Raw genomic sequence first — 25,708 nt, 5'->3', positions numbered from 1 at the left:
CAGAGGTGACAGTGACTGATGTTCTAGTCGGAGAGGAGGAGAAGGAACAGAGGCCAGTATACTATGTATGCAAGTCAGGTACACATCTCTCGAAAAACTAGTACTAGCTCTGGTGATAGCATCTTATAAACTGCGCCCCTATTTTGAGTCCCATACCATACATGTTGTGACCAACTACCCGCTGAAGTCTGTCATGAGGAAACCTGAACTGTCAGGCAGAATGTCAAAATGGTCTGTACACCTTAGTGGGTATGATATCCAGTATGACCCCAGAACAACAATCAAGTCGCAAGCATTAGCAGACTTTGTCTCAGACTTCAGTCCAACCATCCAAAATCTGGTAGATGAGGAAATCCTCGCCCTAGAGGGAAATAGGGACGTGGAGATCTGGCAGATGCACATCGACGGAGCCTCCAATCAAAGGGGGACAGGTGTAGGGTTAATTCTGCGATCACCACAGGGGGATTTGATAGCACAAGCAGTAAGATGTGAATTCAAGGCAACCAATAATGAAACAGAATACGAGGCTTTGATACTAGGAATGCAGCTAGCTCTGGAATTAGGAGTTAGGCACCTGCACATATCCAGTGACTCTCTGCTAATAGTCAACCACGTAAATGACGAGTTTATAGCCAGAGATTCAAAGGTGATTGCATACTTAAAAGTAGCAAAGGAGTTAAAGGAAAAATTCAAAACTTGCAAGCTCGAGTAGATTCCCAGAGATCAGAATGTGGAAGCAGATGCCTTAACAACTCTGGGGGCAACGTTCAAGCTGACAGAACTATCCAACATTCCCATCGCACACATGCTGGAACCTTCTATCCAGAAGACAGATGAAATAGACAGAGGAGAACTGGAGGACCAGCAGGACGAAGTGGGAGTTCAGACAGCTACGGAGGCCGGGGAAGACTCCCAGCCGCCTGACCAACCAGCTATACAGGCAGATGACTGGGATTGGCGCACACCCTACCTAGACTGGCTGCGTCATAGCAAGCTGCCAGATGACAAGAAGGAAATAAGAGCTTTCAGAGTGAAGGCCTCCAGATTTACACTAATTGATGATACACTTTTCAGGAAGTCACTGGCAGATCCCTACTTACGATGCCTGGACAAGGAGGAAGCACAGACCGTGTTACATGCCCTCCACAGTGGTGAATGTGGAAACCATGTAGGGGGTAGGAGTCTGTCAAATAAAGCTCTCAGGCAAGGATACTTCTGACCCACAATGAGGGCATATACAGCAGAATAAGCACACAAGTGTGACGCCTGCCAGCGCTCAGGACCAATGATCCATCAGCCAGCATAGCCTTTACACCCTATCATTTCTCCCTGGCCGTTCATGACATGAGGTATGGACATAGTAGGCCCCCTACCAAGAGCCACAGGGAACAGGATATGGATGCTTGCAATGACAAATTACTTCTCCAAGTGGATAGAGGCAGAAGCATTCACAGAAGTGAAGGACAAACAAGTCATCTCTTTCATAAAACGCAATATCATCTACATGTTTGGTATCCTGTCAGAGATCATATGTGACAATGGCTCACAATTCATCTCCAACGATGCTGAGGGATACTGCGCCAGATGGAACATCACCTTGAAAAAATCAGCACCTAGGACTCTAAAGTCTAATGGGCAAGCTGAGTCCAGCAACAAAATTATCATTGATAATCTGAGAAGGAGGTTACAGGAGTTAGGAGGAAAGTGGGCAGATGAATTGTCACTGGTGTTATGGTCAGATAGAACGACGCCAAAGATAGCAATAGGCCAAACACCCTTTAGCCTGGTGTTTGGTGTGGAAGTAGTCATTCCGTCAGGGGTTCTGGTTCCCACTCACAGGTATGGATGTATGACAGAGGAACTGAATAAGGCAGAGATGGTCAGGAGCCTGGACACAGTAGACGAGCTGCGAGCAAGTGCAAAAGTACGTCTAGCTGCCTAAAAGCAGTCAGTTGCCAAGAGTTACAACAAGAATGTGAAAGTCAGGCTCCTAGAGGTAAGAGACCTGGTTCTCCGTGAAGTGTTCCAGAACACTAACAATCGAAAGGCAGGAAAATTCGCCTACAAATGAGAAGGACCATACCAGGTAGAAGGAGTTGTTGGCCATGGTGCATACAGACTAATGACTATGAACGGTCAAATCATACAACGTCCATGGAACATACTTCACCTGAAGAGATATTACTTTTAATAATAAGTAGATTTTAGCCTACAGAGTAATGTACTATGAAAAGCCAAATTATTTTAAAATAAAAGAAAGTCCGGTAGTAGGCATACTACCAATTTCATCCCCATTTCCGGTGTCTCTTACTCTTTCAAATTTTAAACTGTTATTGGATGGTGTGGTCTGACAGCGTCCTGGGACCACAATTGCTATGGTACCCCATGAGATGGCGGCAGGTACTTCACATCATTCTAATAGACTTTTCTATTTTCAGGCTTCTCTAAGTACATCACTCTGAATCCTAATGTCTATGGTACGTTGAAAGTGTATCTAGAAGGACTGTCAACTGCCAACGCGACAAGGCACATGGCACTCCAACATGCCTAACCTACTTTCCCCACTAGGAGCACCCTCACCAGGCGGGCTGTGGAACATACGAAAGGGAGCCTGGTTGCAGCTAAAAACGCTTACCTAGCTACCCCTTATACCACCCCCTAGACGTAGCTCGCACTAATCGCAATTAATCAGGTCCCCAGCATACATGCACACATATATGGAATGTAGGGATCTCTGCGCTACCATAATCCTGCAGCGTCCCATCGGTCCTAGAATGACGATAAACTTGCCTAAAGTACGCTCTTGTTGGCTCTAAAATATGATGAAAACACCTTGCGTCATGAACAAGGTTAAGTAGTCAAAATTGCGGCATACGCCTAAATCAGCCATCAGGTTGACACGGCAGCTAGCTGAGTCTCAATCAGCCTTTTTAGGCTGACACGACTGGTCTAAATCAGCCTCTAAGGTTGCCACGGCCATCCCTCCTTACGATGCGGCACATGCCTAAATCAGTCAAACAGACTGACACTGCAGCTAGCTGAGTTTGAGTCAGCCTCCTCAGGATGGCATGACTCGCCTAAATCAGTCAACAGCTGACACGGCAACCTCCTAAACAAAGAAAAATGAAATTTAACACACAGTATATAATTAAAACTTGCCAAACTAGGGCAAGGGGTATTCCAAAAATCCGGCCGAAAATACGGCCCAAGAGTTTAATCGCCACCATGGTGAGCTACCAGAAAAGTGTTTCAAAATATTACAAGTCTGCCACCAAAGGGCCAGACTACCAAAAGTTCACTGATATAAAAATTAAAAAAAAAACTTCTTAATTGTTGGTCACATTAATGACCTCCACATATGGCATCTTTTCTGCCTCCTCCTGCTTACCATCTGTTTCAGGTACGGGACCAGCTTGCACACCCTCAGCTACCACAGCTTCCTGAGCTCCGTCTTCAACATCCCGGGGAAACCGAGCATCCTCTGCAGCAGCCTGATCAGCCAGCGCATGAGAATTCACTTTGCCAACTTCGGGCATCAGGATGCTCAGGTCAGGTTGCACCGGGTACAGGGTCTCCAACTGGCTCTCTTCTTCTTCAATAGCTTGCAGAGTTGGAGGCTCCTCAAGGGCAGCACGCATTCCGCTGATCTTTCCCCACCAGGTAGCATAGGCAACAATGTTTGAGGCCATGGTAATCAGCTCACTGATCTTCTCCTCAGAGCTCTTCAAGGAGTCAGAGAAAGTGGTGCAAACCTCATGGGTACGAGCCAGCTGATTAGCCCCTTCCTTCAGCTTCTTCTTTGTGCCGGCTAGATCCGCCTTCAGCTCAGCCACCCGTCCCCTCAAATCAGCGTGTTGCTTCTCTAGATCAGCGACGGACCCAACCAGCTCCTTGTTCTTGGCACTAGTAGCACGGCTAGTGGTCGGCACTATGTTGATCATCTTCCTGTTATAGAGAGCGGACTGGAGGGCCTGGGGGCAAGGAAAGTCAAAGTTAGCAGGAATTGAAGATAAGAAACTTAGAACAGGTGGAAGACGAAGGATACTCACCATGAAAGCATTATGCACATCGTTCTCAGCCATCTCCTCGGGACCAAACTCCGAGAAAGCATCAACCAGAGGAGGGAAGAGCAATTGGTCAATTTCGGGCCAGTATGGCACCTTGTCAACATTTTCAAAGCCCTCTGGAAAATGGGCGATGATGCCACCGCTAGGTGAAGCACGAGGGCTGGCAGGAGGAGTAGGAGGATGACGAGATAGCGGGCTAACCTCTAGAGGTTCAGTCCGAGCTGAGCTGGAATGAGTAGGAGGTGACTGGAAAGAGGCAGCAGGGGCGCTCCTCTTGGAAGCAGACGCCATGTCAGGACTTGCAGCGGACCTTTTTCTTTTAGCACTCTGGAGGATAGCCTCCAAAGAGTCAACTTTTGAACCTGCAAGCAGTCATTATTTCAGGTGTCAGGAAGGGTTAGACAGCCAGCAAGGTTGCACGCAGGTAAAGAAGACTTTAGGCAGCTTACAGGAAGACATGCTGTGGGCTGATTGTAGGGGGTGGAGGAGGAAGCAGGTGAATATCCAGGCAGCAGATCAGGGAACTTCCTCTCGCTCAGATGAATGCAGAACAGTATGTTGCGAGCTGGGATCGGGGCACCAATGTGGGTTAGGTAGTAGGGACCTGCATGAAAACGACTGTTAGAAATATCGGTATATTTCATCAAGGAAAATTCGGATTATAACGAAATTATGAAATATAAAATTACGAGTCATAAACGAAATTCATAAACAAAAGAATAGAGATTAGAATTAACCTCCGGTCCTAGCAATTTGGCCTAAGAACAAATATCGAGATCGATATTCTCCTAATCGTTGCACCCAAGATGCTCCGAGAAATGCCTTTTTCTTGCTAGAAAGAGAACCCTAATTCCTAATATTTTTTAGGGTTTTGTGATGAGAGTATCGAGTAAAAATCAAGAGAGAAAAATGATCCTCCCTCTTTCTTATTATAACCGTGCAAAAGGAGGAAAAAGGGGAAGATATTTTTTTCTTATTTTTCTCCCCTTTATTTCGTGTAACCAAACAAATAAGGAGAAAATCTTCTTATTTTAGGTTGTTATCATATTGTATAAAATGTGTATCATTATCAATTGTCATTTATATAGTCACGTATTAATAAGTCCACACACAACAGTTTGTAGTCGATTTATTAATACCGGTTTGTCATCATTATTATGACAATTTCGTATAATATATACATTAACTATAAATATCGCATATTTATAATTTGCTAATTAAATATAACCGTTTATGTTTAATTAAGAATTAACATCTTAATTCCATTAAGCTAACATTATATACATTAATTAAATATAACAGTTTATATTCAATTTACGAATTAACAATTAATTAGTCTCAGCTGATATTATTTAATTGTATTAAATAATCGACTCATCATCACATTGACTAACCTTTTAGTTAAATTCATGGACTAACCTTTTAGTCATATAAGGCATCAATGTGATTATATTTTCGTATAATCACATCTCTCAAACACATACTTTAGGTGTGACTTTTAGGGACCAGTTGATCACCGCCATCAGTATGATAATAACGTCAAACTTCTAGCAAGCCAACCGTTATTAATAAACGTTAATCAACTGATAAAATACTAAGTATACCATGTGAACTTATAAGAGATTTATACACGTTATCACACTAACTGTGGAGGACACTAGCTCCAACAATCTCCCACTTGTCCTCACAAGTGTATGTGCGATAACCGATTCTCATATCCTTAATTTCTCCCACTCAATGTAAAACAATTTGCAAAATCCGTATTCACAAAGGTCGTATTTTACAAGTGATCAATATCAAGAGTGGTTTTCCCAACTAGAGAGTAACTTAACTGATAAACGAATCATCATTCGAGCATGGCCATGCATTTCAGTTATAACTCCTCGAGTGGCCCTGAGAAATGACTAAACCTGATAAAGGATGGATATTTTCTTCAACTCGAATCCTGCAGATACAAGCATAGTATGAAATGACCCAGTAAAAATCTGCTTAGCCTCCTGTTACGGTCGACCATGAGAAAGAAACCAAAGTCACCCAAAAACTGCCTTAATCTCAAGAGACAGTCGATAGTCAAAAGAATCGACTCTAGGAACACAATGGACGTCCAAACCACGACCTGGCACCGAATGTTTTAAATATTTAGGACTCCATTACGTTGTCACAATGTCCTACGAGGTATCGTTATAACTCGCATCTGTGATCGATCAGCCAACCGTTTGACTTATGGCTCGTTGAACCCACCATCAATCAACTTCACAATATAATAGTTAGAGTTATTAGCTCATGTAGGCGATTACGGACCAAAACAAATATAATGTAATTCAGTTCACTGTGTGGCGTTCAATGTTGTCGTACAATCCACATGAAAAACAAAATATGAAATAATACGATGAAGTTATAAATAGCATATGAAAAAGAAAATGTATCGAATCCATAAGCAACTACTACAACTCAGGAACACGTTTAATTCCCATGGAATAACGTGCCCTTCATGCTTATCATATTTCAATGGTTTAGTGAGAGGATCCGCGATGTTGTCATCCAAAGCAATCTTGTCAATCACTATCTCCTCTTGCTCCACGTAATCACGGATCAGTGAGCCTTCCGATGTACATGTCTAGACTTGTTGCTAGACTTAGGCTCCTTGGCCTGGAAGATTTCACCTCTATTGTCACAATAGATGGTGATTGGGTCATTCGAACTAGGAACTATGGTTAGTCCTTGTAAGAATTGACGCATCCATATAACTTCCTTTGCTGCTTCTAAAGCGGCGTAGTACTCGGATTCAGTATTAGAATCTGCTACAACTTCCTGTTTGGAACTTTTCCAGCTGACCGCAGCACCATTAAGACTAAAGACGAATCCAGACTGAGATTTCGAACCATCTCGATTCGTTTGGAAGCTAGCATCTGCGTAACCAATTGCACATAGCTTAGTATCTCCTCCATAAGTCAATGCACAATCCTTCGTTCTTCGTAAGTACTTAAGGATGTTTTTAACAGCCATCTAGTGTGTTTCACCTGGATTGTTTTGGTACCTACTCGTCATACTCAATGCATATGCCATGTCTGGACGTGTGCATATCATGTCATACATGATTGATCCTATGGCTGATGCATAAGGAACGCGACTCATGCGTTCAACCCCTTCCGGTGTCTTGGGTGACTGAGACTTGCTCAAATGCATCCCAGAAGTCATTGGAAGGTTCCCCTTCTTGGAGTTAGTCATGCTGAACCTTTCAAGAATCTTATCTAAATAAGACTTCTGACTCAGTGATAACATCCGTCGTGATCTATCTCGATAGATACGGATTCCCAATATGCGTTGTGCCTCACCCAGATCTTTCATCTGGAAATGGTTCTTCAACCATCCTTTTACCGAAGATAAGAGAGGAATGTCATTCCCAATCAAGAGTATGTCATCGACATACAATATCAAGAAAACAATCTTGCTCCCACTCAACTTGACATATAAGCATGGTTCCTCGACCGATCGAGTGAAACCATACTCTTTTATCACCTGGTCGAAACGATGTTTCTAACTCCGAGAAGCTTGCTTAAGTCCATCAATGGAACGTTTAAGCTTGCACACTTTCTTAGGATTTTCAGGATCTATGAAACCTTCGGGTTGTACCATGTACAATTTCTCCTCCAAATAACCGTTTAAGAAGGCGGTTTTCACATCCATCTGCCAAATTTCATAGTCATGAAAAGTGGCAATCGCTAAGATTATCCGAATGGAACGCAGCATAACTACGGGTTCAAAAATTTCATCATAATGCAATCCGTGCACTTCAGTGAAACCTTTTGCCACTAGTCGTGCCTTATAGGTATCTGGTTGCCCTTCTACAGAATGCTTTATTTTGTAAAGCCATTTGCACTGAAGAGGTCGTACCTTGTTAGGTAAATCAACAAGATCCCATACGTCATTCTCATACATGGAGTCCATCTCGGATCGCATGGCTTCAAGCCATAGCTTAAGAGTCGGAACAGGTCATGGCACCTTTATAGGTAGCGGGTTCATTACTCCCTAGGAGCAAAACGTCATTTTCCTTGACCATACCAATATATCTGTCTGGAGGATTAGAGACTCTACCCGACCTCCTAGGTTCTTGAGGAATATTAACTATATCATAAGTTGAAGGAACATCTTCCTCCATCTGTTCCTCGGTTGTTGGTTCTTGAATCTCCGACAGCTCGAAGGTTCTATTACTTGACTTGTTCTCGAGAAACTCTTTCTCTAAGAACTTTGCACTAGCCGCAACAAAAACTCGATGTTCGGTAGGCGAATAGAAGTAATGACCAAACATTCCTTTTGGATAACCAATAAAGTATGTCTTGACCGATCGCGGGCCGATTTTATCCTCGTGTCTCCACTTAACATAAGCATCGCAGCCCCAAACCCGAATAAAGGACAAGTTAGGGACCGTTCCCTTCCATATCTCATACGGAGTCTTGTCGACAGCTTTAGACGGACTTCGGTTAAGTATAAGAGCAGCTGACAAAGAAGCAAAACCCCATAATGAATCAGGTACTACCGTGTGACTCATCATGGATCAAACCATATCAAGTAGTGTTCGATTTCTCCGTTCGGACACACCATTTAATTGAGGTGTTCCAGGTGGAGTTAACTGTAAAACTATTCCACAGTCTTTAAGGTGTTGATCAAACTCATTTGAAAGATATTCGCCACCACGATCTGAACGGAGTGCTTTAACCTTTCTTCCCAGTTGGTTCTCAACCTTATTCTGGTATTCCTTGAATTTTTCAAAAGACTCACTTTTATGCTTCATTAAGTAGACATATCCGTATCTACTCAAATCATCCGTGAAAGTGATAAAATATCTATAGCCGTCTCTTGCGGTGATTGACATAGGTCCACATACATCAGTATGTATGAGTCCTAATAGGTCATTAGCGCGTATTCCAACACCTTTGAAGGAAATTCGAGTCATTTTGCCGATAAGACATGATTCACACGTGCCAAATGATGAGAAATCAAATGTGGATATAGTCCCATTCTCAATGAGTTTCTTTACACGTTTTTCATTTATGTGTCCCATTCGACAATGCCATAGATAAGTTTGATCTTTGTCACCAACCTTTAATTTCTTATTATTCACATGTAATATATCTGTGGTATGATCTAAGATATAAATTCCATTCATGGAAACTGCTTTGCCATAAACCATTTCATTAAAAGAGAAAATACAGCTATTGTCCTTTATTGAAAATGAAAAACCGTCTTTATCAAGTACGGAAACAGAAATAATATTCTTAGATAAACTGGGTACATAGTAACAGTTATATAAATATAACTCAAAACCACTCGGGAGCTGGATTACGTATGTTCCCATTGAGACTGCAGCAACTCTTGCTCCATTCCCTACTCGTAGGTCCACATCACCCTTTGCGAGGGGTGTGATGTTTTTTAGGCCCTGCAAATGATTACACAGATGAGAACCACAACCAGTATCAAGTACCTAAGTTCCGAAACTTGCATGTTTAATCTCAATCATATGAATATAAGATGACATACCAACATGAGTGACGCGGCCTGCTTTTATATCCTCACGGTACATGAGACAGTTCCTCCTCCAATGCCCAGTCTTGTGACAATGGTGGCACTCAATGTTACCGCCCTTGCTCTTTGCCTTGCCTTGTGAGCCACTAGTCTCACCAGGCCCACTCTTACCGTTTCCTGACTTCTTAAACTTTCGCTTTCCTACAGTTAGGTCGCTGTGAGCTTTGCCCTTACCCTTATTCTTGTTGGAAATCATGAGAACATCTTGCTTCATGCTCCCACTCAATTTCATATCCTTCTCGGTCTGTACGAGAAGTGAGTGTAGCTCATGAGGACTTTTCTTCATGTCATTCATGTTTTGGTAAATTTCTACCAATTTAGGGTTAAAGCGGTCTTAGCGTTAGGTCCGTATTATGATTTGATTGTTTGTTGTATGTTAATTTGAATGTGCGATGTAAATAAAGAACACGAGAAATTTTGGTGACGCGGAAAACCCAATTTGGGAAACAACCGCGGGGGGAGATGGAATCCCACCAATATTTTCACTATAATTCGGGAGGAAATACAGTTCGTGCGTTTGCTATGAATGCTAGGGTATATTTTTTGTATTTTCTGATGATCCTTCTTCTCTGCGCTGAGGCTCTTTATATAGGGGAGCTCGGTGAGCTAGGGTTTCTTGCTTTTCCTCCAAGTTATTCCTAATTTGACACCGAATAGGACTTTCCTTCCTTGGATATGGTAAGTGATAGGACTCTCTCATGCTTCTTCCATGCGGATCAAAGCCCACGTCCCGCACTGCTTGCTAATGCTGTCACCCTGGCTCCCTGATATCCTGCGTCCCACAATGCTTCCAGACTTGCTGCCCCAGGTCAGCCCATATCCAGATTTTGGGCCTAACAGTTTGCCCCAAATTTTCCGCGAAAGTGCAACCCTAATTATTTGAGCGGGAAATTGTAATGTATCGTTGAGTGACTTCTCGCATACTCCATTTTATTTCACATTTTTCAAAATCCCAACTACCCTCTCCTATTTAATCTCACCCGTCCCCTTCTTTCTCTTTCATCATCATTTCATTTTCTCAAAATCTTCAATTTTCCGTCTCCCCAAACCCTTCTTTTTCAACGTTCTTTCACTGTCAGCGCCGCCTCCTCCCGCCTCTTCAGGTACTCTTGCTTCTCTCTCCTTGTTTATCATGGCAAAAACCCGTTTCACATCATCCTCCTCCACCACCATCGACCTTGTCGAAAACGATGACTTCCCTTCACAGGGAGTCCTCAAAAAACCGCATTCTGGCGACTCCCACCTAACCCAAGAGGATATCCCTAGGATTAAAGCCCTGCTTGGATTGGGTGATGACGTGGTGATCTATATCCCAAAACCCGGTCAGAAGGCAGATCCTTTCTGCGAGGGGTGGATCTGCTTGTACACCTACCCCTTCGCCCTTGGCCTTAGATTCCCTTTTCCCTTGATGATTCAAGAGTTCATCCGCTTGAACTCCCTTCCCATGGCCCAAATTGCCCCCTACGCATGGAGAATCCTCTTGTCTACTGTTGCTCTGAACAACAGTCTGGGCGCCGAAATTGGATTGTCAGATCTGGCCCATAGGTTTGAGTGTCGGTCATTGGGGGCATGGCCAATACACTTTCAGGGCTGTGGAGAAGACTGTAAATTTTCTTCAGTCGGCTGCGAAGGGCAAGGATGACGGGTGGTAAGAAGACTTCTTCTACGTCAAGCTTGAATCACTTCCCATCCATGCTGATTACTTGTATGAGCACTGGATTTTCGCCAAGAGTAAGTATAATTGCATGCCTATTTTCGATTGCTCTTGTCACTCACCGTTCTTACTCTTTGATCTGATGCAGAACTCAAGAACCCTGAGAGATCTGACGACGAAGCAATCTCTGTTGCCAAGCTTTTCTCCATCCCTGAAGACCGTAGACTGTTTCCCCTTCTGCTCTCTGGTTTAGACGATTCTCCTACTGAAGAAACCATGTCATCTGGTAAACATCCTCTCTTAATCTCCAAAAGCTTCCTTACTCACTGGCTCTCCATTCTGATTTCTTGCGTCATGGTGCCTCTGCAGGAAGTGCTAGACCCTATGCCTCTGAGATCCTGATGCGCCATGCCAGGAAAAGAACTGCTGACTCCTTTTCCTCCCCTGCTTCCTCAAGAAATAGATCCACCTCAAGGCCTGCTCCAGAACCTATCGAAGTGACCCCAATATCGCGTGCGCCTGGGTCCCATGTCCATGCCGATGAGCTGCTGTTGCGCCTCCCTGCTAACTTTGGGGATGTTGATCATGCCAACTACTAGCCTGCACTGGAGAGACTCCTGACTCCGGCTTGCTCTAGGGCATTTGACTCGACTGCCCCCCAGGAGATGACTGACCTGGCTGCTGAACACTGCTTCCTTGTGAGTCTTCTTTCACTGGATCCTTTCTTTGTTTTCCCCTGTGCTTCCCTGCTAATGGTTTTCTTTATTTCAGGCTCTTCAATCATCCCTCTATCTTCGCAAGATGCTGCAGAGGGCCAAGGTTGAGTGTCTGGCTTCCGTGGGGAAAAACAAGGAGCTCACAGCTACCTGTGCCAAGTTGAGAGAGCAGCTCCACACGGCCTTAAAGGAGAAGGAAGCAGCTAAAGACCAGCTGGCGAGGACCCAGGAAGCTAACTGCGTTCTGACTTCTGGGCTGACAAAGGCAGAGGCCCATGTTGAAGAGATGGTTGAGCTAGCAAAAAATGTGGGAGCCTATACTGCTTTTGAGGGGCGGATTGATTGCATCCGTGCTTATACCGAGGGGAGGCATACATCCTGGAATCTGGAGGAGGAGCTGGCCGAGTTTGCCCGTGCATTTCCCAATGGTATGGACCTGAGCGCCCTGTTCCCTTCTGAAGCTGAGGCTGCTAATCTGGAGCCTGATTCCATCGCCATGGATATCTTTGGGGCTATCTCTGGGACTGTTGAGGAGATCCTGGCAGAGTAGACTGGTGAAGATGCTGTTGCAACTCCTGAGGCTGGTCAGGTACCTGCAACAGAGAGGCAGGTGGAGCACGAGGAGCAGAGCAATGGTCAGGATGCAGTTGTCGAGAGGATTGACCTCTCTTAATTTTTAAGTTATCTGGGGACTTGGCCCTGCGTGGCGCAAGTTTGTAAAAAACTCTTTTTTTTTTTTTTTTTTTTTTGGTTTGTTTTGTGCCTGCTGGTACGCAGGCTTTAAACTCTAATGGCGTCTGCTAAAGGCAGCAGATGCCTTAACTTAAAGTAGTCCTGGGTCCAGGTTTTGGGCCCTCCTTTTGTTATACTTGTGTTTCTTGCCATTGATTTCTGGAGCTGTGATTCCACATAGGAATACCTGGGAGGCTGACCTGACTCTAGGTGCACAGCCCTTGCCCCTGGTGATAGGTTTCTGATAACATATTTTACCCATGACGTAAAATATCTTATCACTAGGATTAGCTGATTAGAGCATACCTTCATTGACTGTTTCTGACTAACAAGGAATGTTGCGTTCCTTGTGGTTCCAGACGTTTGAAATTCCGTGCGTGCACCTTTTGCTCTACGACATAGCTATGGAATTACTGAGTTAGCGTTAAGGTATGGGTGGTCTTAGTATGCCGTACCCTGCGCGCTACCTCGGCGTATGCTCCCCATGTGGCTTGACTTAAGATAAACGTCTTCGTAGCCTCATATGGCAGGGGCTGGACCCTCAATGTGTTCCTCGTCTGACAAGTAACCAACATTAGTACCAAAGCCTTTCTTCGTAGAAGCATTATAAAGTCCAAAGTAGTGCAAATTACCTGGTGCTATCTCATGGTGTTCCAGGGCAACACCTGGATCCAGGAAGCCACAGCCTGGACTACTTGGTTTAAAAACGACTCTATTTTTTTTTTTGCTTCACGGACTTTCGAAAGGTCCTTTGTACACTAAAGTTTTGGCACTTTGTCAGACAAAGTACCGTTTCAAGTGACGAATGTTCCAGGGTTTATCCAGGATTTGACCGTGCATGGTCATCAACCTGTATGCCCCATTCTTGAAAATGCTTTCGACCTGATATGGCCCTTCCCATTTGTAAGCAAACTTGCCTGCTTTGTGGTTCTTGGTATTTTTGAATACCCTTCTGAGTACGAGGTATCCCACTTCAAGGGTCCTGATCTTGACGTTTTTGTTAGATGTCCTTGCTACAGATTGTTTGTACGACGCCATACGTATGTAGGCACTTTCTCGCAGCTCATCAATTGTGTCCAGGCTCCGAGCCATTTCAACCTTGTTCTGCTCTGCCGTCTGACAGCCGTACCTGTGCGTGGGCACCAGAACTTCTGAGGGTATGACTGCCTCTGCTCCGTATAAGAGGCTAAATGGAGTCTAGCCTGTTGCCATCTTCGGTGTTATTCTGTCTGACCAGAGTACTAATGGTAGTTCATCTGCCCATTTTCCCCCCAACTCTTCCAGCCGTTGGTTTGCGGATATCTGGGGGCTGACTTTCTCAGTGTTATGTTCCATCGTGCACAGAAGCCCTCAGTGTTATCTGATATGAACTGGGATCCATTGTCGCATATGATTTCGGATGGTATCCCAAATCTGCTTATGATGTTGCGCTTGATGAAAGAGATCACCTGCCGTTCTTTTACCTCTGTCATTGCCTCTGTTTCAATCCACTTTGAGAAGTAATCAGTCATAACTAGCATATACACTCTGTTTCTTGGAGCCCTGGGCAGCTTACCCACTATGTCCATGCCCCACATCATGAATGGCCATGGAGAGATAATCGGATGCATTGGTTCTGCTGGCTGGTGGATTGCTGGAGCCGCCTTTTGACATGACTCCCAGCGTTTGGCATGATTTACGGCATCTGCGCCCATGGTGGGCCAGAAATACCCCTGTCTCAAGATTTTGTTTGACAGACTTCGTCCTCCAGCATGGTTCCCGCATTCTCTGCCGTGTACATCCTGCGGTACTGTTTCTGCTTCCTCTTTGCTCAAGCACCTGAGGCATGGTCCTGCCAATGACTTTGTGAAGAGAATCTTATCAATCATGATATACCTGGAAGCTTTTATCCTGAAACTTTGTGCTTCCTTTCTGTCTTCAGGGAGTGTCCCATCCCTTAGCCAATTTAGGTATGGAACCCTCCAATCTGCATCCTGCTGTCCTACTGTGGAAACCAGCGTCCTGGCTCCCTGTGTACACTGCATGTGTACATCCTCTTTCACCGGATTCTGATCTGGCTCCTTTTGGATGGTTGGGGTCAACATATGGGTGATAGGTATGTTTGATAGTTTTGTGGGCTGGAAGGTGGCCCCCAACGTTGCCAAGGCGTCTGCCTCCACGTTCTGATCTCGCGGCACCTGACTTATCTTGAATGTTCTAAACTTTGACTTTTGCTCCGTGGCTACCTTCAAGTAGGCTATCATCTTTGAATCTCGTGCCACATATTCATTGTTTACATGATTTACCACAAGTAAGGAGTCACTATACACCCTCAGGTTCCTCACCTTAAGCCCCGACGCCATCTGCATCCCGAGTATAAGGGCTTCATACTCGGCTTCGTTGTTAGTTGCTTTGAATTCACACCTAACAGCTTGTACTATCATATCACCTTTAGGTGATCGAAGGACCAAACCTACGCCAGTTCCCCTTGCATTTGAGGCTCCGTCAATGTATAGGGTCCATATCTCACTATCCTGACTCCCTGTTATCGTCAGCATTCCTTCTTCAGCCTCCCCACGGGTAGCAGGGCAGAAGTCAGAGACGAAATCTGCTAGGGCTTGGGATTTTATCGCCGTTCTGGGTTCGAATTGCAAGTCATAGCCACTAAGATGCACTGACCATTTAGTCATTCTGCCCGAAAGTTCAGGCTTCCTCATAATAGTCTTTAGCGGGTAGTTGGTTATTACATGGATGGTGTGAGATTCAAAGTACGGCCGCAATTTATAGGAAGCTGTAACCAAAGCCAATGCTAGTTTCTCGAAGGAAGTGTACCTGGTCTCTGCAGGAAGCAGAGACTTGCTAATGTAATACACGGGATGCTGCACTCCTTCTTGTTCTTTGACCAAGACCGCACTTACAGCTGCTTCCGTGACTGACAGGTACAGGAATAGTGGCTCCCCTTGCTCCGGTTTTGCGAGTAACGGTGGCGTGCTTAGATAGCTTTTGAGTTCTGCGAATGCTTTTTCATGTTTCTCGGTCCATTTAAATTTCTGACTTTTCCTCAATATATCAAAGAACAGCTTGCACCAATCTGAAGCCCTTGATATGAACCTGTTTAGTGCCGCCACCTTCCCTGCCAGCCTTTGCACATCTTTTGGTTTCTGCGGTGATTCCAGCTGGAGTATTGCTTTTATCTGTTCCTTGCTTGCTTCAATTCCTCTCTGGGTCACCATATACCCTAAGAATTTTCCCGAGGATACTCCAAACGAACACTTGGACGGATTGAGTTTCATTTTAAACTCCCTTAATGTCTGGAAGGTGTCTGCCAAGTGCTCCATATGCATTTCTGCTTTTTTGGACTTCACCACCATGTCGTCTATGTATACTTCTATGGTCTTTCCTATTTGATGGTTGAACATCTTATTTACCAACCGTTGGTAAGTGGACCCAGCATTCTTCAGGCCAAAGGGCATGACCTTGTAACAATATATGCCTCTTTCTGACATAAATGCCGTTTTCTCTTGATCTTGTGGATGCATCTTGATCTGATTGTAACCGCTCCAGGCATCGAGGAAGGTGAGTACCTCGTGTCCTGCAGTAGCGTCCACCATTGCATCGATATGTGGCAATGGAAAGGGGTCCTTGGGACAAGCTTTGTTTAAATCTGTGAAGTCTACACACACCCTCCATTTGCCATTCTTCTTGGGCACAACTACCACATTAGAAAGCCATTCAGGGTAGCTGACTTCTCTAATTTTACCCGCTGCCAAGAGACTGTCTACTTCTTTGTTAATGACTTCGTTTCGTTCTGCCGCGAATTTTCTTCTCTTTTGCTGTACTGGGGTGCAGCCTGGGTTCACACTTAGCTTATGCGAAATAACGGATGGGTCTATACCTACCATATCGTTGTGGGACCAAGTGAAGCAGTCCATGTTGGTTTTCAGAAATTGAGTCAGTTAGCTGCGCAGCTCTTCACTGCAAGTTTCCCCAATCAATACTGTCCTATCCGGGTGCTCCTCGTCCAGGTGTACCTGATCCAGTTCCTCCAAGGGAGGCTCCCTATATTTTTTCGAGGTGCCCCGGTCCTGTAATTGCTATGAGGGGAGCTTAGTCGTAGCTTTGAGGGCTTGAGCGTAGCAGTTTCTGGATTCCTCTCGATCCCCTTTTACTGTGACCGTACCCCATGGTGTTGGGAACTTGAGACACTGATGATATGTTGAGGGCACCGACTTCATCTGATGCAGCCATGGTCTTCCTAGTATCACGTTGTAGGTGGTTGGACCCTCAATGACTAGGTATCTCACTAGTTTATTAACTCCTTCAATATATGTTGGGATGGTTATCTCACCTACAGAATGCGCAGTCTCACCCCTGAATCCCACCAGGGGCACAGATTTATTTATCAGGTTCTCTTTGTCAAAACCCATGGTTTTGAGGGTTTCAAGCATGATGAGGTACACATAAATCCCTGTATCCACTAATGCTTTTCGTACGGTGCAATTGCCAATGGACAACGTTATAGTTAGGGCATCGTCATGTTGCTCTGCGCCGCTTTCTACGTCGGTTTCTTCGAAGGTTACTGGGGGTAAATTGCTCTGGCTTACTCTGTATGAAGTTTGTGGATGATCCCCTTTGCTTCCGGTGGCTTTCCTCTTAGCGGCGAAGTATGTTAAACCTGACAGCTTGGATCCGCCTGTTATCACGTTAATAATCTTTGTGCATACGGGTGGAGCAGAAGGAAGCACCTGATTTGCTGCTTCTCTCCTATCCTGCTTTCCCCCACGTGATAACAGGTGGTCCAAGTTTCCCTTGCGTACCTGGAACTTTACCTCCTTTCGCAACCTATAACAATCTTTTGTCCTGTGACCTATGTTCTGATGCCATTTGCACCTCTTGCTGCTGTCTCTGTCGTCGTTGGGTCGATCCTGAGCAGGAGGCTTTGGCCACCTCACCTGATCACCTAGGCTTCTGAGTGCTTTCAGCAACCCCTCCATTCCCGTGTTGAATCCGTATTCAGATAGCTTAGGAGGATGCTGAGAGTCGTCTATTTGCTGGGTTTTTTCTGCTATTCTGCTGATATTGGGTCTGTTGTATGGCTTAGCTCATTCGTCTTTCTTTTCTGTTGTGAATTTTCTGCTCGGTTTGTCGAAGTTTGCTACTCCCTTTCTAGAATGTATGTCTTCTTCCAACCTTAATGCCGCTGTAGCTCTCTGTTGGACTTCTTCGAATCTCTCACAAGGGTACATCGTTAATTCTTTGTAGAGGTTTGATTCCTTGTCCAAGCCCTGCCTGAAGGTGTTGATGGCCGTGGACATATCGCAGCCTCGTATTGAGACTTTCTCTGCATTGAACCTGGTGACGTAATCTTTGATTGATTCACCTATTTCTGAATGATCCTATCTGAGATCACTTGGTCTGCTTTGGTGTTCTCACATTCTGGAGAACTGCTGATTGAATGCGTTGACCAGATCGGCGAATGAAGATATGGTCCCGTTAGGCAAGCCGACGAACCATTGTAGTGCTGCTCCAGTTAGGGTCGAACCAAATCCTTTACACACACATGCCTCTTTTGAGGCTCCTGTGGCAGTGGTAACCATCATTTTCTGCTTGAATTGGCTAATGTGATCGCAGGGGTCTGTGGTTCCATCGAAGAGGGTCATTTTTGGGACGCTAAATCCTTTTAGTAAGGCCACTGTAGCTATATCGTCAGTAAACGGCGAGTCAGCGTAGCTTTCTGGTGTGACCATTTCCATAGGCAACGGCATTCCTGGGACCCTCCGGAGGAGGCTTTGTAGTTCCTGGTATTGATGTTCTATGTATGTCTCTCTCTCCGGCAGGTCGCAGGTGCTCTTGTGACTGATGTTCGACTCCTCGTATGAAGTTCTGCTGTCCCAAGATTGCTGGTTGGCGCATCTGCGATGCTGCTGCAGCCGGGCCGCTTTCCCACGTATACTCACCTTGATTTGTAACCGGGGCCCTAATCATTGGGACTGCAGCTGCTGCTCCGCTCTGCTGGTGTCTTTCTGCATCTGACGTGGGTGTTGGCCCCTGGTGGGTTGGCTCCTCATCTGGTGTTAATGCTCCCAACCCTGTTAGGACCTGGCCTCCTCTTTGTTGTGGTGTTGCGTCCATGTCCAGCCTAAGTGCTACTTCGCGTGGCAACACCCGCGTCTGCCTCCGATCCCCACTTTCTCCTGGTAACCTCCTAGACCTGTCTTCCTGCATCCAAGGGGCCGATTAAACGGCATGGCTCCTTAACTCGTTGATTTGTGCTCGGAGGAGATTGTTGTCCTCTTCCATCTGGGACCTCATGCTTCTATTCTCGTTCTGCATAGTCCGGATTGTCCTTGCTAATGTGTCCAATCCGCTTATCATTGATACGTGCATTTTATATAGTCTTTTTAGCCTAATTTATGCACGTATTTCTACGCTTTTATCGTAGTTTATGCTACGAAATGCCCCGAATATGCTACTTTGGTTTATTTTGTCTTATTTGCAGGAATGAACCAGAAAGTAGTGAAATCAAGCCTTTTACCATCCGTTTAGCATGCATTTGGAGGAAGAGTGATTTTGGAGCGGGAATGAAGCTATTTTGAGATGCGCAAAGAAGAAAGATAGCTAGGCAAGAAAAGGAAGAACTTCAAATTGCTAGTGCCTATTTTGAAGAGCCATATCTTGAGTTCTACAGCAGATATTCAGGTGATTCTAATTGGAGATGAAAGCTTGTCTTCTTAGATTTCCAACGCCACCGGAATCGACCTGTTTGCCCAAGAAACGAAGAAATGGCAGCCATTTGAATTTCAGTGCGCAAAGCAGGAAACTGTTGCTGGAAAGTACTCGATCGAGTAGAATTTTGCTCGATCGAGTAGATTTTGCTCGATCGAGTCCTTTTTCTACTCGATCGAGTAGATTCAATTTATGGTTTACTCGATCGAGTAGATTTTCTACTCGATCGAGTGGTTTAAGCTTTAGTTACTCGATCGAGTGGTTTTAAATCACTCGATCGAGTGGATTCGCTATGGGCTTGGGCTTTTTAGCTTATTTTCGTCATTAGGTTAATTAATAATCCTATTTTCTTATAAATAGGAGTTAGGACGTGAGTTTAAGGGGCTTCTCCTCTCTTATCATTTTTCATATACACTGTTACTGTTACTACTGTTCTTCCTTATTTTCCGGATCAATAATTCAATAATTCATTCTTTCTCTTTACTTTTATTTAATGTTTACTTCTCCTTTATTTCTTGTTCTCTATTTCATTATGCGTAGCTAATTCCCTTTAATATGTTAGGATTAGGGAAGCCGTGGTAGCAATATGTTAGGATTTACTTGATTAGATTAGTCTTGCGATAAGAATTGTATTAAGCAATATAATTGTCATTAGGTTGAATGAATGCATGCAGGAGACCAATTTATCTAGTTAACCCCGACCTGGATCGAAAGATTGGAATGGAAGGCTTGCTTTATTACAATAGGTGATACCTAATTAGGGCGAAAGCTAAGTTAGGAGACCCTAGGGCGGTTCAAGGACCAAAAGGTGACGACCATAGCTCTTCTTATCAATAGTTTAATTGACTCAGTTGACCCGTTAGTGTAGCTGTCACGGTAGACCGACCCCTAGCATATTCCCTTCTCTTACTGTTAATTTCTCGCATTCTTTTCCCTCTCGCTTTAGTCTCTTTAGTTTAATCAAAACATTTCAAACCCCATTAGTGACATTAGACAGATAAAATAGACAAGTAGATAGTAAACCGCCTCCCTGTGGAGATCGACCCTACTTACCGCTGACTTTTGTTAGTAGTACTTAGGTATTTATTTTTGGTACGAAATGACAGTATCAAATTTTGGCGCCATTGCCGGGGAGGCAAATAATTATTTACTTGTTTAATTTTTGTCTTTTTTTTAGCCTCGAGGATTTTTCCCTTGAGGTCATTCTAATCTTTCCTTTAGTCTTTGTTTTAATAGGCCTTACAGTACTACCTAGACAGTTCTAGCCGAGATCGTCAAAGGGAAGGCTTGAGTACCTTTGACCCATCACCAATGTCCTATTATATGGAACAAATAGGTGATTTCTCATGGAGATGTGGTGTCTTTGCTTTGGGCATAATGCGCTTTTTGTTTGGCGAGAGAATGACGAAGTTTACGCGTTCAAGCGGTAGCGCGATCGAGTTAGTCAAACAAACAGTGTAGTTGTGCCGCCACATCCACCCTATCAATGGCCACCGCAACAAGATCTTCCTTATATACAGAAAGAAGAAATTGCGGAGCTGAAATCTTTAATGGAGACACTTGCATCTCAAATGCAAGATTATGATAACAGTGTATCGGAATATGATAGACGATTTTTCGCGCGCATTGATAAGCTCGAGTCCAAAATTGCTCGATTAGCGGTGAGTCGGATAATTGGCAACGAAAGAGGTATATTTTGCCGAGAGCGGTTTTTCCCATGAAGAAACCGTGTTGCCCAATACTGAGAATGATTTTTATGACTCGGATGACGAATTTCTATCGTATTTCAAGAGTTCACACGAAGATTTCAGCCCTGTACAGGAGGAATCACTCGATCGAGTGACTAATATTAGTCGATCGAGTGATTTTCCAGGAGAAAGTGCTCGATCGAGTGATATTTCTACTCGATCGAGTGAAAATCAGGAGGAAAATGGTCGATCGAGTAATAATTTTGCTCGATCGACTGAATTGGCCATTGGGAGCTTTGATGCGTTACTTGGGGTCGTTTTAGACGACAATTTTGGCGATAATAATGGATACGGTGAGTCTCCCCTATTCAAAGCCGAGCTGGATGCGCTTGAGGCTGAGATTTATGGGATGAAATCCATTGAGGAGGTTGATGAAGAAGCAGCTGAGTCGGTAATTACTCCTAGCACGGAAGAGGTAATAAATTCTTTTATCTATGATTCCGTCATTGAGAGCGATCAACCTGAGGTAGTGAACGATAATTTTATTATTGTTTGTTTTGATAGTATTTTGCCTCATTTGATTCGTACTTCTCCTTTTAAAGCTATACCTCCTCATATGTGGACGCGTAATTTAACGATTTTTCACCACCCTTATCGTTTTAATCTTGTCAAACTAAAACGAGACCCTAATATATTGACAATTGCTCCCGCGCTCCTTGATTTTGTGGATAAATTTAGGAGCTCACATAGGAAATTTGTTAGACTTAAATGTTTACATATTTTTATTTCCTATTTCTGTAATCCACTTTGGTGCTACTTATGCTTCTGTGTAGCACATGCGCAGATGTACGATCTCATGCTGCGCGCTTTGAGCTGTTTTGATTGTGATTAATTAGGGAGGCTCGAAGAAAAAGAAGGTCGAGCTGGGACCTGTCTGAAGCTAGCGCTACCCGGGAGGCAACCCGGAGATTTATTTTATTTTTCTATTTCTTTTTAGTTGTAATAAATGGTTTTTATACCATAGACTTTATCAGTATGCGTGTTTTTATTGCGTCTTTTGCAGGAATATACTAAGGATCACTCGATCGAGTACTTTTTGTACTCGATCGAGAGCTTTTGCGGCTGAAATCACTCGATCGAGTACTTATTCTACTCGATCGAGTACTTTCAAAAAAAAAAAAAAAAAAATTTACTCGATCGACCACTATTCCTCTCGATCGAGCTGTTTTGGACGCCCATTGCTTGGATTAGCTTCTTGTGACGATGTTTCGGAGCTATTAGTGACCTCCCACGTTGCTGGCTGGTTTGGGGAGGTCCCTTATTTGCGTACTCTTGTAAGTTTTCCGCATTTACTCTCTTTCTCTTTTAGTTTGTATTTCCTTTCCTTGTTTGGGTACAATGGGGGCATTGTACAGTTTGGTTTGGGGAGGTTATGCATCCATATCTGCGTCTGTATATTGTTTTTATTGCATTTCTGTTATCACATTCAATTTATTTATGCATTGTCTTTTATTCTTAAAAATTTAAAAATTCCCTAAAAATTAGAAAAATTCAAAAATTCAAAAAAATCACGTTTATTTTTGCATATAGGTTGAGTCGGAACGGTAGATTTTAATAATGATATTGCACTATAATTGTCTTTTTGCTTAAGCCTTGCATGAACTATTATCTTTTAGCTTTGTCTTTTGCATATCTACGAGTTTATGTTAAAATTTAGCTGAACGAATAGACTCGACCTGAAATTTTGGCAACCTACTTATAATTTCTAAGGATTAGAGCCGTATAAACTGGTGTCATTTATGACCAGTTTCATGTAGGATTGTGAGTAGTTACTCCTTGCATAGCATGTCCATTAATTTGCACGTATATGAAATTCAATTGCTTTTTGCCTTCATACATTCGGGTTAGTGGTTGGTGTCACATGCAGGGAGGTGCTTACAATTTCCCTTTCTTTCATTTTTACCCATTTAACTCCACATTAGCCAAATTTGCCTGTTGACCCTTAGCTACATCCCAAATTTAGCCTGTCTTGTCAAGCTAGTTTAGATTGTTCTGCGGTATATTGTCTATTGTATCAAATTTGGCTTGTATCTATTAATTCGGAGTTGGTAATTTATGAAGAAAAGGAGGATGATGAAAAAAAAGAAATGGAAAGAAAAAAAAGGACGTGAAAAATGAAAAAAAAAAAGAATTCGAAAAAATCAGAAAAAGAAACCGGAAAAGAAAAAGAAAAGAAAATTCGAGAAAAAAAAAATGTTGTTTGTTTATGAGTCGGTTTCTGCTCCTATGTTCTATCTTATATCATTTGAGGAGTTTTTGCAGTTCAGTTTGGTGAGATTTTATGCCAAATAAAGGGCATGTGCTTAATTCATAATTGAGTTGGAATCGGATGTCGATATATGGTTTTGTTTAGGTACTAGCTTGATCACCTATACCTCCACATTCCCATAAATGTTTTGCCTTTTCTTACACATTGCCTCACTTTACCATATTTTTGTAAGCCCTCGGCTGTGACAGGACCTTGTTTGGTTGGAATGTATGTTTGGTAGCTAGAATTGTCTATCATATTAGTTGCATGCATGTTTATGTGGGTCGTAGTTTAGGTGAGCGACTATTTTTTTTCCTTTCTCTCTTACATATATATGTTCACCCTTTGCTTCATGAGAGAAGAGTGACCCGTGAGAGTCCATTATTAATGGTCTTGCAAGGTCGATTTGTTCACTATTTTATGAACATCCTATAACTCGTTTGCATTTGACTGCTTTGCTATAAGTGTTAGTTTGCTTGCATTAAATTGGCTTAAGTGGGCATTTGTAGCTAGCTCTGAGTTATCTTTTCCGTTCCATTAGTTTGCATTTAGTTTACTCGAGGACGAGTAAAGGTTTGGTTTGGGGAGATTTGATACGTGCATTTTATATAGTCTTTTTAGCCTAATTTATGCACGTATTTCTACGCTTTTATCGTAGTTTATGCTACGAAATGCCCTGAATATGCTACTTTGGTTTGTTTTGTCTTATTTGCAGGAATGAACCAGAAAGTAGTGAAATCAAGCCTTTTACCGTCCGTTTAGCATTCATTTGGAGGAAAAGTGAGTTTGGAGCGGGAATGAAGCTATTTTGAGATGCGCAAAGAAGAAAGATAGCTAGGCGAGAAAAGGAAGAACTTCAAATTGCTAGTGCCTACTTTGAAGAGTCATATCTTAAGTTCTACAACGGATATTCAGGTGATTCCAATTGGAGATGAAAGCTTGTCCTCTTAGCTTTCCAACGCCACTGGAATCTCCCTGTTTCCCCAAGTAACGAAGAAATGGCAGCCATTTGAAGTTCAGTGCGCAAAGCAGGAAACTGTTGCTGGAAAGTACTCGATCGAGTAGAATTTTGCTCGATCGAGTAGAATTTTGCTCGATCGAGTCCTTTTTCTACTCGATCGAGTAGATTCAATTTATGGTTTACTCGATCGAGTGGTTTAAGCTTTAGTTACTCGATCGAGTGGTTTTAAATCACTCGATCGAGTGGATTCGCTATGGGCTTGGGCTTTTTAGCTTATTTCCGTCATTAGGTTAATTAATAATCCTATTTTCTTATAAATAGGAGTTAGGACGTGAGTTTAAGGGGCTTCTCCTCTCTTATCATTTTTCATATACATTGTTACTGTTACTACTGTTCTTCCTTATTTTCCGAATCAATAATTCAGTAATTCATTCTTTCTCTTTACTTTTATTTAATGTTTACTTCTCCTTTATTTCTTGTTCTCTATTTCATTATGCGTAGCTAATTCCCTTTAATATGTTAGGATTAGGGAAGCCGTGGTAGCAATATGTTAGGATTTACTTGATTATATTAGTCTTGCGATAAGAATTTTATTAAGCAATATAATTGTCATTAGGTTGAATGAATGCATGCAGGAGACCAATTTATCGAGTTAACCCCGACCTGGATCGAAAGATTGGAAGGGAAGGCTTGCTTTATTACAATAGGTATTACCTAATTAGGGCGAAAGCTAAGTTAGGAGACCCTAGGGCGGTTCAAGGACCGAAAGGTGACGACCATAGCTCTTCTTATCAATAGTTTAATTGACTCAGTTGACCCGTTAGTGTAGCTGCCACGGTAGACCGACCCCTAGCATATTCCCTTCTCTTACTGTTAATTTCTCGCATTTTCTTCCCTCTCGCTTTAGTCTCTTTAGTTTAATCAAAACATTTCAAACCCCCATTAGTGACATTAGACAGATAAAATAGACAAGTAGATAGTAAACCGCCTCCCTGTGGAGATCGACCCTACTTACCGCTGACTTCTGTTAGTAGTACTTAGGTATTTATTTTTGGTACGAAACGACAGTATCAATCATGATGCTTGTGGGACTCGGAGGAGCCTGAGCCTTCTGCCTAGATTGTGCTCCTCTCTCAGGCTGTGGGACTCCCTGCCGTCCCTGGACGACTTCTGGATCTCTGGTCTGGACTCTCTCCGAAGATGGGCTTGCTGCTACCTGGGAACTTTGACTTTGCTTGACTGTCGGAATCTGGGCAGTACTGGTGGTTTGAACCGAGGTTGTGCGTGCTGCTGT

The 25,708-nt window shown here is 43.4% G+C and overlaps 3 protein-coding genes across 3 annotated transcripts; 1 reads left to right on the top strand and 2 right to left on the bottom strand.

The window, feature by feature from the left end:
- Positions 1-1,408: 1,408 nt before the first annotated feature.
- LOC141629893 (uncharacterized) lies at positions 1,409-1,942 on the top strand. The gene is made up of 2 exons (XM_074442815.1): positions 1,409-1,649; positions 1,740-1,942. The coding sequence occupies exons 1-2, from the start codon at positions 1,409-1,411 to the stop codon at positions 1,940-1,942; spliced, it is 444 nt and encodes a 147-aa protein (XP_074298916.1).
- A 10,901-nt stretch (positions 1,943-12,843) lies between these two features.
- On the bottom strand, positions 12,844-16,633 carry LOC141629892 (uncharacterized). Its single transcript, XM_074442814.1, has 6 exons — positions 16,225-16,633; positions 14,432-16,131; positions 14,067-14,242; positions 13,603-13,881; positions 13,059-13,143; positions 12,844-12,993 (listed from the first exon to the last, which is right to left on the bottom strand). The coding sequence occupies exons 1-6, from the start codon at positions 16,631-16,633 to the stop codon at positions 12,844-12,846; spliced, it is 2,799 nt and encodes a 932-aa protein (XP_074298915.1).
- A 192-nt stretch (positions 16,634-16,825) lies between these two features.
- Positions 16,826-17,725, bottom strand: LOC141629891 (uncharacterized). The gene has a single exon (XM_074442813.1). The coding sequence runs from the start codon at positions 17,723-17,725 to the stop codon at positions 16,826-16,828; it is 900 nt and encodes a 299-aa protein (XP_074298914.1).
- Between the last annotated feature and the right edge of the window lie 7,983 nt (positions 17,726-25,708).

This window comes from Silene latifolia, chromosome Y, assembly GCF_048544455.1.
Source record: "Silene latifolia isolate original U9 population chromosome Y, ASM4854445v1, whole genome shotgun sequence".
Classification (NCBI taxonomy): Eukaryota; Viridiplantae; Streptophyta; class Magnoliopsida; order Caryophyllales; family Caryophyllaceae; genus Silene; species Silene latifolia.
The sequence above is the reverse complement of the archived record's forward strand: the minus strand, read 5'-3'. Positions and strand labels throughout refer to the sequence as shown.

Bases quoted from the DNA above. Each gene is read 5' to 3' on its own strand.
- LOC141629892 (XM_074442814.1), bottom strand. From the start codon at position 16,633: ATGGTAGGTATAGACCCATCCGTTATTTCGCATAAGCTAAGTGTGAAC. The intron at 16,132-16,224 runs GCATATATTGTT...ACCATCAAATAG, and splicing joins GGCATTTATGTCAGAAAGAG to GAAAGACCATAGAAGTATAC. The intron at 14,243-14,431 runs GTAAATCATGCC...TACTTCTCAAAG, and splicing joins CCACCATGGGCGCAGATGCC to TGGATTGAAACAGAGGCAAT.
- LOC141629891 (XM_074442813.1), bottom strand. From the start codon at position 17,725: ATGGAGGGGTTGCTGAAAGCACTCAGAAGCCTAGGTGATCAGGTGAGG.
- LOC141629893 (XM_074442815.1), top strand. From the start codon at position 1,409: ATGACAAATTACTTCTCCAAGTGGATAGAGGCAGAAGCATTCACAGAA. The intron at 1,650-1,739 runs GCAACAAAATTA...TGTTATGGTCAG, and splicing joins TAATGGGCAAGCTGAGTCCA to ATAGAACGACGCCAAAGATA.